The sequence below is a fragment of the Pimephales promelas genome, chromosome 8 (assembly GCF_988280905.1).
Source record: "Pimephales promelas chromosome 8, fPimPro1.hap1.1, whole genome shotgun sequence".
In the NCBI taxonomy this organism is placed as follows: Eukaryota; Metazoa; Chordata; class Actinopteri; order Cypriniformes; family Leuciscidae; genus Pimephales; species Pimephales promelas.
The window spans coordinates 18,906,441-18,920,232 of record NC_142776.1 but is presented as its reverse complement, the minus strand read 5'-3'; the positions used below and the strand labels follow the sequence as shown (position 1 = coordinate 18,920,232).

Genomic DNA, 13,792 nt, shown 5'->3' with positions numbered 1-13,792 from the left:
ATACAGTATTTAAACTTTTGCATGTTTAAAGTAATTTCCCTCGCCATATTAGCTATTTTCCATGAAAGAATATGATAAAAAAAAAAAAAACATAATAGTGGAAATTATATTTGTTGTTAGTTCAGAATGGCAACAATAGCCAAGCAAAATTCTCCTGTGATGCATGTAATGTTAGACATTTTTGGACAAATTGTGTGACAAACGTATAGTTGCAAAATGTAGCTATTATTAGTTAGTAGATTGTCTAAAGTGAAACATATAAAGCGTTACCATAGTTTCGGCCCTGTAGACAAAAATCTGTTTTATGCATAATTGTGAGCACTATATTTCTGTTATGGAAAACAGCCATAGACAGTTGGGGAAACACCACTACAAGACTAACTTTAGCACATAGAGCCTGTGACTCTGACTCACTCTGACTCATTCACTCCTCCAAATCACGCCACGCCTCCATTTATTCTCTCATTTCAGTCCTCATGTCAGACCATCATGTTTTGAATCCACAGGCCTTTGAGCAAATCTTAAGGCAGATTTTACCTTGAGCTTTCCAAAACTCAAGAGATGCACCTATGATTTCTTTTCCCTTCACTTTATGGAATGCTTGAGAAATACTATTGGTAGCTTCAGGGCATTACAGGGTGGATCTGATGAGCATATTAAATAGAAAGCTTGGGCACTCCTTGTTGTCCTGATGGAATATTTCAGATTCTCTAGAATATTACAGTAAATATTACTGGCTTTTTGTTTCTGCCAGCTTCTGTGAGAAAGATTCTCGGGTCTGCAGGTGTAGCAGAGCTCAGAGAAAGCCTTTGCGATTTTAATGACATTGGAAAGCCATGAATGCTGGGTGGAGGATAGGAGGCCAATGCAAGATCAGGGTAGGGCTGTGCATATAGTCAGAGAGCATTACGGTTAGACTGACATGGGGATGGGAATTGTTAGCTGTACTGTGAATTTAAGGTACGTGAAGTACAAACATGTAGACCTGACTGGAGCTATAATTACATGAAAGGTGCGGTCTCACTTTCACTGATGAGGGAATGCCACCTCACTGGAAATATGTGTTGTGAGCTTAAACTTAAATGTGGGAGCAATGCTTCCCTTTAACTATCAACTGCAAAAATAATGTTGAATGATACTGTACTATGAACACATAATGCACATTATGTCAATAAATAAAAGGAAAATAGAAGAGGTGAACACCTTTCTTTGTCCTTGCACTAAGTGTGGGGTAATGCATGCAACAGTTATACAGATAAGTTGTTTGTACTCCAGAAGAAAGCCATAAGAATTGTGACTAACAAAGGTTCACGAGACCACACAAATAAAGTGTTTATAAAACTGCAGAGTGCAGACTTTGAAATTTAAAGAGTTGGTCAGTTTCAAAATACTACAAATTATGTGGAGAGTGAAAAACAATTTAGTACCAACACATATTAAAAATAAATTCATGTTAATCACAGACAATAACAACAGAAGAAAAGGCAATTTTAGTGTACCATATTTTTTGTTTGTTTGTTTGTTTGTTTTTTTTCTCTTGTTTTTTCTAAATTGGTAATTGTTAATTGCTGAGATGTGAAGTAATACTGAAGTAATATATATATATATATATATATATATAAAGGAAGGAAAAAAGAAAAATTGGCGAGCCATCTGTTCTGTATAAGTTTAGATTATTGAAAAAAGGGGCATTCATTTATAAGACTATGTCTTCTTTATGCTCCTATTCAGTAATGAATATTATTATTTTGTTGTTGTGGAGATTATTGTTGTGTCTATTAAAAAAAAATTGTTTGACATGTGTTTTTAAATAGCATTTGAGACATTTACAATTCCGTAAACCGGATCACACATTCAAATAAGTACAGTACATTACATTTATTTTGCATTGTCAACATTATGAATAATGCATTTGACATTGACATGGAATGGACAAGAAAAATAGGCCTACATACAACTTTGAACTTGATGGTTATGTTATGGTGATGAGAAAGTAGAACATCTGACCACAACTGCATTTTGCACAATATTTTTTATATGTATTATTATTAATAAAAATAAAATACCAGTCATACCCAAAAATATGCACAATCTACGAACATATCTCCTTTAACATCAAAATCAATTTAAACCTAAAATCTAAAAGCATCAAGTATATTGACGTTTTTCAACTGCCTGCTGCATGCACCCACCATATAGTTTTTATAATGCATTTAATTATATGTGTAACGAATGTAGCACTGTTATGTGTCTATAGGCCTTTAAGAAGAAAGAATAAGGTATATAATTCTGGTTTATGGTGTGATTTGGTTTGGGGGGAGTGAGATGACTTCGTGCCATAAAGTTGCATAATGTGGGTTTAGAGTTTAGCCTAAGGGGAAGAGAAACAGAAAGAGTCATTGGCTGAGGACTCGCATCTGCCTCTCCCCTAAAACACGGCAGATGATTTAAAGTCGGCTTGCATCCATTGAAACTTGTGAAACTGAATCTGGACTAAACCCGGAGCAGCTTCTCAAACCACATCTTTTCTTCATCGCCTTCTGTGCATTTTCTTGACCAGGAAGGTAAGAGAACTGAAGAATCACTTGTAGTCTCGTAGGCTAGCCTACTTTATTGAGTCTCCGAAAGACAGCTGAGTTCAGAATAAACTATGCATTTATCTAAGTTATCACTTTATATATAAGTATTAAACTTTCTGGAGTCTTTTTGGGGTGTTTCACGGTAGAGGATTGCTTTGTTTGCATTGCCTACGCAGATCCCCGCTTTATGACGGAGTGAATCACAGGAAAAAAACAACAGTTTCATTAAATGCGGACTTGGAGTTCTGCAATGCAGACCGCTTTTATAGGCTACTGATGATGTTCACATATATATAATATAAATATGTAGTTGTCATTATTCCTTTATAGCTAATTTGCAGACATCTATGATCATGCGCGGAAATTTTCCAGAATAAATAATAAAAACGTCGAGATTAAACAATAACATTTATTTACTAAATGTGCAGGTAGACCTTTAATGGTTCTTATTTTCTTAAAAAGTAGTAAAAAATAGTTCTCATTTAATTGAATTTTTTATTAAAAATCCCGGCTATATTTTAATATGTGGGTGTGTCAAATCAGACACACCCTACAATGTGGTAACCTTGTTTACAGTCTAATTGTGGTAACCATACTTTCCATTAAAAAGTTAGGTATACAATTCACATATACAATGTGAATTAAATTATTAAAAATAAATGAATAGTTTTAAGAGTTTTTGACTTTATCTAATTAGATTCAAAGTGGTTGAAAAAGTGAATGAATTTATAACTGCATTAAGGTTTATGTTTGCAACATCATTTGACACCATGAATCTGTGACTGGCAGATCTAAAGCCCATGCAAAATGTATGTTTTGCATCAAACTTTTCCTGGTAAACTCCAAGGAACTGGTCTCGCATGTCTGCCCACAGTTGTAATAATGCAGCATGACTCATTTGTTGGCTGCCTCAGCCTGCTGGGCTGCACACAACTTGTACTTCAACTGAGTACATCCAGCCTACAGCTGATCACATTTTTCATGCAACTGATAATACACACATTCTCATGTTGTCCTCTGAGAATAAGTGCACCTGATGCACCCTGCATTACTCTCAGTTAGCCTTTTTTTTCCATGTGCATGCACACATTTGCCTTATATTTATATAAAACACACATTTTGAATGAAATGGATGTGTACAGTAATTTTCTTATAGAGTATATGAATAATGACCTTGGTCTGAAATGAGTAAATAATAAGGACTCTTGCTATTCCGGTGTTTTCTTTAATAAGATGCACTGTGCATTTGTTTGATCACCCTCACAGTAGTTTTTAATTGTTTTGATTTTCAAAAAAATAGTCCAATCCCAACATTCTTGTGCCGGCATTTTCCAGGAATCATGGTTTTCCACAAGGAGTTCCAGAGTGCAGGTAAAGCACCTGGCCTGCAGATTTGGAGAATAGAGAAGATGGACATGAAACCGGTCCCCAAACAGCTCCAAGGAAACTTCTACACTGGAGACGCCTATGTTGTCCTTTACACCACTCCTGCTCCATCTTACAATATCCATATGTGGTTGGGTGAGTAGAAGTTACCAAATTTAAAAAGTTTTATTTCTAATCAGGAATGTAAGCAGATACAGCAACACATATTGACGCTGTTTTTTATTTTGGTTATCTGTCTGTCTGTTTAAACTACAGGTAATGAGTGCTCTCAGGATGAAGGTGGAGCTGCCGCCATCTTTGCCATGCAGCTGGACGATCATCTGGGCGGAGCACCAGTCCAGTACCGTGAGGTTCAGGGCAATGAGTCTGTCACCTTCCTTGGCTACTTTAAAACTGGAATTAAGTACAAGGTAATAACCCTTACATAAAGATGATTGAAAAAAAAAAAATGGGGTCATTTTGGTAACATGCTTCATATTAAATTCAGAACTCCAATTAACAACTCAACCTTTTTCTCATTGGAAATGTAATATGGTATTATGGTCAAAAATATTCTGCCATAATTAATATAATTTTATCTATGCTAGGATGATTATACTGCATATTACATTTTAGTAATAAATAGTAAAGCCTCTTTGACGGAAAGTTAATTAAGGTCAATGGGTAAGAATTGGTAAAAAAAAATCCTATATTGATGGACCACAAATCCAAAAAATAATGTGGATGCATCAACATCATTGCCTATGGTGGCTACGGCTCTTGGTAGTAGTGTATGAATATGTAGGAGGATCTCACAAACCACATTCAAACCAATAGTGAAAACTTTCTATCCAATTTTCCCTTGCAAATATATGGCATATTATAATGAAATAAGAATTGGCTTTCATAGAGTATTGCTTTGATACTTATTTCTTTGCTCCCTTTTACATATGTGACATTTTTCCTTTTCAGATTAAGGGAAAATTCTGTGCATTATAATAATGTATCTTTGTATTTTTTCCCTACACAGCAAGGTGGTGTAGCCTCTGGGTTCACGCATGTGGTGACCAATGATATGAACGTGAAGCGTGTGCTTCACGTTAAAGGACGACGTGCCATTCGTGCCACTGAGGTGAACGTGTCTTGGGCCAGCTTCAATCATGGAGACTGCTTCATCGTTGATCTCGGCAAGGTCAGAAAATTAATAAAATCTTTAGTGCTGTCCTTTTGAGAAATCCAAAATTCACAACCTCACAAATCATATTATGATTTTCCTAGGACATCTACCAATGGTGTGGGAGCGAATGCAACCGTTTTGAGCGGTTGAAAGCATCTGAGGTTGCAATTGCCATTCGTGATAATGAGAGAAATGGGCGTGCCAGTCTGCAAATGGTTGAGGACGGTTCTGAGCCTGAGGCTATCCTTAGTGTAAGTCTTACCTTCTTCTATAAAAGAAAAAAAAACGATGTGCCAGTATGTTGCAAGTTTAAACATGCAGTGTGTAAGAAGAATGAGGATCTACTGTGGCAGGAAGTCAAGACACAATTAACATGGTCAGTGGTGGCTCACACTCTTTATTTAATGGAACACAACATAGTTTAGAGTGAGACCAGTGACACTGACCTTCTTGATCTTGTTTGTTCTAGTTTTTTTTTTAATTGAAAAAACTAAGGATACTAGTGACTATGAACTGGTAGAACATCTCTTTCAGACTACAGCTCACTTTGAAAGAGTTTTAAGTAAATCACATCAATTTTGTTAAATCATGTTATTAGTCTTATTTTTAGCAATTCATCCATGCATATATGTATTTTTTAAATTTTTGTTGACCTTTTATCATTTTTTAATCATGTGTGCCGAACTCCTTCAGTCTTTTAATCCACATAAACTCTTAACCTTTGTTACTATCAACTGCAAACTGAATTTAAGTCCCAACCTTTGGCTCATTACCTTTACATTATCTGTATGTTCCAAGAGACAAGGCTTGTCTGGTTAGCATGATCCAGTTACAGCATCTACCAGCCTCTATCATATTGTAAAAAAAAAAAAAAAAAACAGGAGTTCTGAGCAACTGTCTTTGAAATGAATGGGAATGCTACCAGATAGTTTTCTCCAAATATCATAGACCGTCTTTGTAGTTACAGGAACAGGCTTTAGTAACAACAGGGACATTGGATAAATGGATTAAACAGAAAGACTCTGTAAAGATTCACATGGCAGACACATTTACAGGATATACAAGTTCATGCATTGTCTGGGAATTTAACTCATGACCTTAGCATTGCTAGCCTTGCACCATGATCTAGTGTGTATAAGGTACAGAAGCAAAAAGAAAGCAGAAAAAAAGCAAAAAAGCAGAAAAAAGCAGAAAGCTGGAATAAGTTTGTCACAGTAAAAATTAGTAAACAATAAATAGTACATATAATGAGCGTTGTAGTCAGCGAAGAATGCCAGTTCATCTGTTTTTGATTTTTACTTCTGTGGTCTTTTTTGTGTCCTGGGTTGACCTCTGCCATGGAGTAAACTGTGGAAACTCCTATTGTATTTGTTTATTTTCAGGCTCTTGGGCCCAAGCCCAACATCCCAGCAGGAAGTCCTGACGATGAGACAGCTGACAGAAGCAATCAGAAGAAGGGATCACTCTACATGGTACATTTATGTATTATGCACATATCAGGCCCTGTTTACACGAAGGGAAAACACAGATATTTCCCTGCGGATTGGCCTCTCATTTACACAAAAACCCTGTTTTTATCACAGAAAACGATTATTTCTAAAAAACTCCGGCCAAAGTGGAGATTTCAGAAAACGCCGGTTATGTGTTGTCGTGTGAACTGGGAGAAACGGCGTTTTAGGTTCTCTCTTGTTGATTCTGAGGATTCTGATTGGCTTACATGGCTTTATCCTTAACCCCTACACTGCCGCCAATAGATTTGGCATAGATATGATGGCGCTCAACGGCGTATTTATGCGGGTGTGTGAACGATGTTATTTTTGAAAACGGAGAGGGGGAAAATATTCGTTTTGATAAATACCCGGCTTTGTGTAAACGTGGCCTCAGTTACCATGAGCACTGTATTATGCTATCTGTGCAGTATTCATTTTATAAATATATGCATTTGTGTGTTTTGTCTGGGTTAGGTATCTGATGCCGCAGGCTCGATGAAGACAACTCTGGTGGCCCAGAGCTGCCCTTTCAAGCAGGAGATGCTCAATCCCACCGATTGCTTCATCCTGGACAATGGAGGGGACGGCAAGATCTTTCTTTGGAAAGGTATGGTCAAATTTTATTTTAAAGTCCTTATATTACAAATACTGCATATTAATTAAAGCTACAGGGTGAAAGATGTTGACTACCTTTGATGGCTGCTTATGACTTTATCACAGTTTCATCTATTTGAACATTTCAGGACCGAGTGCAAACACTGAAGAACGTAAGGCAGCCATGAAGGTCGCAGAGCAGTTTGTCAAAGACAAGAACTACCCCAAAAACACACAGGTATCGGACTCTAGCCTATTAATGGAAGTATATAACATAGAAGCCAAATTCTAACCAGTTTATCTAACTTTTTGTGATCAGATCCAGGTTATGCCAGCTGGAGGCGAGACCACACTGTTCAAACAGTTCTTCAGTAACTGGAAGGATAAGGATCAAACCACAGGTCCAGGCCAGGCCTACAGCATTGGCCGCATTGCCCGCGTTCCACAGATTCCCTTTGACGCCTCCAGTCTGCACTCCAACAAAAAAATGGCTTCCCAGCACGGTATGGTGGATGACGGCTCTGGAAAGATTCAGGTAAAAATATTTACACTCGTCACCCCGAGGACCATAGATTATTCCAGAGGAGAATTAAGGACTGTTCACACCAATAATGACGATAACTATAAAAGCCTCTACCCCAACGCACTATAACGTTGTTTATTATAAGCATGCGCTGATTGGCTGTTTTAATTGTTCATCAGCTGGAGTAAAATCCTTTAAACTTTGTTTCTCTTGTGCCATTATCGTTGTTAATTGTGGTCTGGACACTGATATTCTTTAATATTTAGAACGGTTTTTATTGTTGTAGTTGTCACCTTTGGTGTGAATGGGCCTTCAGTGTTTTTGAGCCAGGAATTTCCTAAGGAATTGCTAATTGGTTTTAGAATCATGTTTTCAATTAAAAGGTGCAGTCACAGAGAAATTGTGTGGGCAAAAAGGTCCATTGTTCAATAACAATAGTGTAGCAATGTGTAAAGAACAGCTCACACAGAAGTCACTTGCAATACAAGCAGCTTTCTGCTAGTGAACGCAGCAAATTCAAATGATTAGATTTCTACCATGAAAATTTGCCAAATAAAGGTAAATGTGACTATCTTCGCTTGAATAGACTTTGAAGTAATTTGACCTATACTGCACATATGTAAAACCAGATTTTTAAATAACTAGCACGTAGCTAAATAAATATTGATAAATAACACAGCTGTTCTAAAACTTAAGTCTCAATCTGTTAGCCTAAATTGCTAATGATTTTATAAACTTTATTTAAAGTTAACCACAAACTCATGAAAAAAGCTCTGCTCTATAGACCCATTTGAATGGGATGAACTATAATTGCTTAAAATTCAAGATTGCTGTTGATTTTATTGTAAACTACAACACTGCAATTGTAAAAGTCCATTGCTCTTGACCTCGGCAGGTGTGGCGGGTCGAGGGTGGGGATAAAGTTCCTGTGGACCCTTCTAACTATGGGCAGTTCTATGGAGGAGACTGTTACCTGATTCTCTACACCTATCTCCAAGGAAGCAGAGAGCAACACATTATCTACACCTGGTAAGTCAAAACAGTCACAGGATGACATGCCGGAACATACTCCTTAACCACCCGATTAGCCAATATTTACCCAATCAGGTAAATATTAAATATTCTAATTAGATTTATTGATTTTCATTTCAGGCAAGGACTCAAGTGTACACAAGATGAGCTGGCTGCCTCAGCTTTTCTAACTGTCAAGCTGGATGATTCCATGGGCGGTTCACCTGTTCAGGTACTACCAAACTCAGGCCTAATTTCTTAAAGGGATAGTTCACTTTGAAATTATTTTTTGATATGTTTTAGCTTACCTCAAGGGCATCCAAGATGTAGGTGTCTTTGTTTCCACAGTATTTTCAATTTTGATATTTTTAGGTCAAACCGTTGTTGTCTGTCAGTCATTTAAAGGAGGTATATGGGGTCCACCTCAAAGAGCATGCACAGAGAAGTCCAAATTAAACACGATTGAATGACTCGTAAATGTAAGTACACATTGATGGCCTAAGACACGAAATGAGCGGTTTGTGTGAGAAAACGAACAGTATTTATATCGTATTTTACCTCGTGTAACCACAGCCACTGAAGGCACGGGCGCTTCGGTCTGCGCAAGCGCCAGAAAGCGCCGGAAGTGATCTCTTGCACGTGCCCTCAGATCACTTGGACGTGGCTGTGGTTACAAGAGGTAAAAACGATGTAAATACTGTTCGTTTTCTCACACAAACCGCTCGTTTTGTGTCTTAGGCTATCAATGTGTACTTACATTTATGAGTCATTAAATCATGTTTAATTTGAACTTCTCTGTGTATGCTCTTTGAGGTAAACCCCATATACCTTCATTATATGACTGACAGACAAGAACAGTTTGATATATATGTGTGTGTGTGTGTGTGTGCGTGTGTGTGTGTGTGACGTAATTGTCTTTTTTTATCATTTGCTTTAATTTATAGATATAGTTGATACAATTCCCTAAATATTTTTGAAATAAGACTCTTATGCTGAACAATGTTACATTTGATCTAGCATACAGTAAAACAGTAATATTGTGAAATATTATCATTTAAATAGTTTATAATTTGTGTTTTCTATTTTAATATATTTTAAAATGTAATGTTTGAAGGCAAAGTGGACTTTTTACCATTACTCACTACAGTCTTCAGTGTCATATGAGTCTTCAGAAATTATTTTAATCTGGTGATTTGATGCTCAAGAAACATTTCTTATTATCACCGTTCAAAACATTTATGCTACTTAATATTTTTGAGGAAACTGTGATACATTTAATCGAAACAGGCATGGATGCTTTTGAGTTCAAAGAAACAGCATTTATTTGAAATATGAAGCCTTTACTGTCACTTTTGTTCAGTTAATGTCCTTGCTGAATGAATAAAGTATCATTTTTCTTTAAAAAATAAAAAAATAAAAATCTTACTGACCCCAAACGTTTGAACACCAGTGCATATTGTTTGAAATTAAATATTTAATTGTTAATAATAACTGTATATTAATTTGCCATCTAATGCTCACTTAAAGGTCATCTTTAAAAATAATTAACTAATAATATTGGTCAAACTGCAAGAATTTGTAATGTAATAGCAGTACATGAAATGCTACAATCAACACTTAAGGATTACCAATGTAATCATTAATCTTTAGTCATTGTAATCTTAAAATATTTTCAGATAAATGATGCAGCTCTACTTTCCATTTTAATAAAGGATTTCTTTTTTTTTTCAAGGAGATAAATTGTTCTATTTGTTTTCAAATTCACTGTTATGTCGTCCTGCAGGTTCGTGTCACTCAGGGCCAGGAACCGGCCCATTTGATGAGTCTGTTCAAGGGGAGGCCCATGATCATCCACTTGGGTGGGACTTCACGTAAAGGTGGTCAGAGTCGGGCTGGCAACACTCGCCTCTTCCACATCCGTCAGAGCTCCACCCGTGCAACACGCGCTGTGGAGGTCGGTGTTGGCAGCGAACACAAATGTGGACACATTCAGGAATGACCATCAGGCAATAATCTTCCTCTCTTTCTCTCACCCAGGTGGAAACTTCTGCGTCTAAACTGAACACTAATGATGTGTTTGTGCTGAAGTTTCCTGACGGCCTGTTTCTGTGGAAAGGAGTGGCCGCTTCAGAGGAAGAAATGGCTGCTGCAAAATACATCTGCAGCTTCCTTGGAGGCAGTATTACGGAAATTTCCGAGGGCAAAGAGCCGGGTGGGCGTCTGCTTTTTACAAATGTCCGGACACTGTGATTTACACAGTTAAAAGAGATTCCTAACCTAATGATGTTTCCTGTTACTTTGTATCGGTCTATTTGCTCCTCTTAGCTGCATTTTGGTCTGCTTTGGGTGGAAAGAAGGACTATCAGACCTCCAAAAGTCTGCAGAAGAGTGTTAAACCTCCTCGTCTGTTTGGCTGCTCCAACAAGACTGGACGTCTAATTGTGAGTTAACATAGAATTTGCAACTAATTCAGATTTATTTGTTAAATGATTGCATAAAATTTACTTTATCTCCTCTTTTTCCATTTCAGGCTGAGGAAGTTCCTGGAGAGTTCACCCAGTCTGATTTGGCCACTGATGATGTCATGCTTCTGGATACCTGGGATCAGGTTAGCATTTGAAAAGCTGATGACTTAAAGTCAACATGAAATAATGTTTAAAACACACATTTCTTCTGAAATCAGAAAAAAAGCAGGATGAGAATAGATTTGATCCATAATTATTGAAAGTGTGAAAAGAGCACAGAATGAAGTTTAGTTTTAGATCTTAATCAGGGTCGTGCCATATTTAATGCTTGACAGGAAGGAAATCGAGGCTGTGAGCGACAGAAGTACAGTACTTAAGTAGTTCAGTGGATTGTAATGTTGAAAACATGCAGACTGTTTAGCTGACAAAACAAATTTCCCAAAAAGTTGTGAAAATGATTTATACAGTGGATGCCATTGCAACAGCCTTATTTTCATCCGTGTTAAATTTAATATGCCGTCTAATGTGACTGAGGTATATTGCTGAACTTTAAAAATAAGCTTTTTTTTTATCTTCTTCCCTTAGATCTTTCTTTGGATTGGTAATGATGCCAATGAGGTGGAGCGGACTGGATCAGATCAAATAGGTAAGTTAAGATGCTGAAGCACTAACCAACTTAATATTCCCTTCATACTTATGAAAAGGAAAATAATTATATCGTTAGGAAAACTCAGTTAAGGCACCAAAAACCCAAATCTCAACTGGAACAGTCCATGTGTACCAATAACGGAGGATTCATTTTGATTTAGCATTGGCATTGAATGTAATTCCTTATTGGTAAATGTCATAAAACGTTTCTTTGCCATCAGCAAAAGAATATGTGGACTCTGACCCCTCTGGTCGCCGTGGCACCCCAATCGTCACTCTAAAGCAAGGCTTTGAGCCCCCAACCTTCACTGGCTGGTTCCAGGCTTGGGACTCGAAGATGTGGGACACAGACCCACTGGATCGCATCCGTGCTCGTTTCTAAACACATAAATCATTATATACTTTTGCATAGCTTCCAGAATACTCACCTTGTGTGTTCCATGCAGTGGTGGCCTGGAAGAGATATGGAAGGAACACAATATGCAAAAAATACTGCATGATAGACTACAATGTACCGCATTTTGCTACTATTAACGACTTTTTGCCTTGTTGTTTCTGTACCTTGACTTGCCTTTTTAGACATTTAAATTCTTTTATATATCTTTTTTATATATATAATCTGTATTCCAGTGATGTTTTCAACCACATGGTCATTATGATTTTTTTTTTTAAATGACCATTAAAAGGAATGAAAAAGTAAAATGTAGATTTTTATAAGCAAGATATCATTTATTTGCTATTGACATTTCAACAGACTTAGTGAATTTGGATTATTAAAAACTGTACAAGTGTATGGATAATGCCTCACATATATGTAGACTGAAATATAATCTGAGAATATATTGTAGTTGCTAAAATATTTGAATGTACCTCTGCAAATATTCTGATTCCTAGTATATAATAAAAAAAATAAAAAAAACGTCAAAATGAGTGGTGTTTTTTTAATTTTGGCATTGTTAGGAAGCTCAATTACACAGTCTAAGATTATTTTTCACGTTGGCACTAATGATGCTCAACTTCGCCTTTTGAAGATCAATAAAATTAACATTAAAGAGGTGTGTGAAGTTGCAAGTACGATGTCAGGCACTGTAATTTGCTCTGACCCCCTTCCTGTTCGAAGGAGTGATGAGATAGTAGACTTTGCTAACTCAATGGCTGGCTGTCTAAGTGGTGTCTGCAAAATAACATTCATTGACCATTGGAAGATTTTGGGGGCAGACTTGACCTGTTGAAAAGTGATGGTACAGGTTGTTTTAACCCAATTTTGAGTCAAATATGGACAAACCCAGCCACTGGGTTACATTTTTAAATTACATTTTTTAACCCAATGTTTGAGTTTGTCCATATTTGACTCAAAATTGGGTTAACAACCCAGCATTTAATTAGAGTGTATTCATCCCTCCCGAGATGGTGCTACTCTTCTCTCTAGTAATATGGCACATAGTCTTAGGCCGTGTCTCCACCAAAGTGTTTTTCCACACGTCTGTCTGGCATATGTTTTCAATTGTTTTTAAGGGGAGCGCTTTTAAACGGCATGAGTGCAACAAGGCACGGATTGTTTTTTTCAAGCTGAAGAGCCGAGCACTCTGCGTTTTTAACTGGTTACTGGTGATTTTAATATCCATGTAGATAATGAGAAAGATGCATTGGGATTGGCATTTCAAGACATTATGAACTCTATTAGAGAGAGAAAACGCGTCAGGACCTACTTATTGTCGTAATCATCCTTTAGATCTAATATTGTCCCATGGAATGTTGATGCCGTTAAAATTCTGCAGCAGAGTGATGACATCTCAGATCATTAATCTCATATGTCTAGGCCTACTTAATTTGGCCAAGGCTGCAAAGCAGTTCAATCTCGTCGGCATACCAGAATTTTCTACAGTTTCTAGCATCTGTAAAACCACATTCTTCCATCTTAAAAAAACATATCTAAAGTA

At 36.9% G+C, this 13,792-nt stretch overlaps 1 protein-coding gene across 1 annotated transcript; it reads left to right on the top strand.

The window, feature by feature from the left end:
- The first annotated feature begins 2,386 nt into the window (after positions 1-2,386).
- scinla (scinderin like a) lies at positions 2,387-12,477 on the top strand. Its single transcript, XM_039691524.2, has 17 exons — positions 2,387-2,564; positions 3,915-4,100; positions 4,221-4,375; positions 4,975-5,136; positions 5,223-5,372; positions 6,504-6,593; positions 7,086-7,218; positions 7,355-7,443; positions 7,525-7,740; positions 8,624-8,757; positions 8,881-8,971; positions 10,523-10,693; positions 10,777-10,951; positions 11,065-11,180; positions 11,270-11,347; positions 11,790-11,850; positions 12,074-12,477. The coding sequence occupies exons 2-17, from the start codon at positions 3,920-3,922 to the stop codon at positions 12,232-12,234; spliced, it is 2,163 nt and encodes a 720-aa protein (XP_039547458.2). The 5' UTR covers positions 2,387-2,564; positions 3,915-3,919; the 3' UTR covers positions 12,235-12,477.
- Positions 12,478-13,792: the final 1,315 nt, after the last annotated feature.

What these genes read in the sequence shown, in the direction of transcription:
- scinla (XM_039691524.2), top strand. Translation starts at nt 3,920, where the DNA reads ATGGTTTTCCACAAGGAGTTCCAGAGTGCAGGTAAAGCACCTGGCCTG. An exon ending in ACTACCCCAAAAACACACAG is followed by an intron (nt 7,444 to 7,524) that starts GTATCGGACTCT and finishes TTTTGTGATCAG; the next exon opens with ATCCAGGTTATGCCAGCTGG. An exon ending in GACTGGATCAGATCAAATAG is followed by an intron (nt 11,851 to 12,073) that starts GTAAGTTAAGAT and finishes CTTTGCCATCAG; the next exon opens with CAAAAGAATATGTGGACTCT.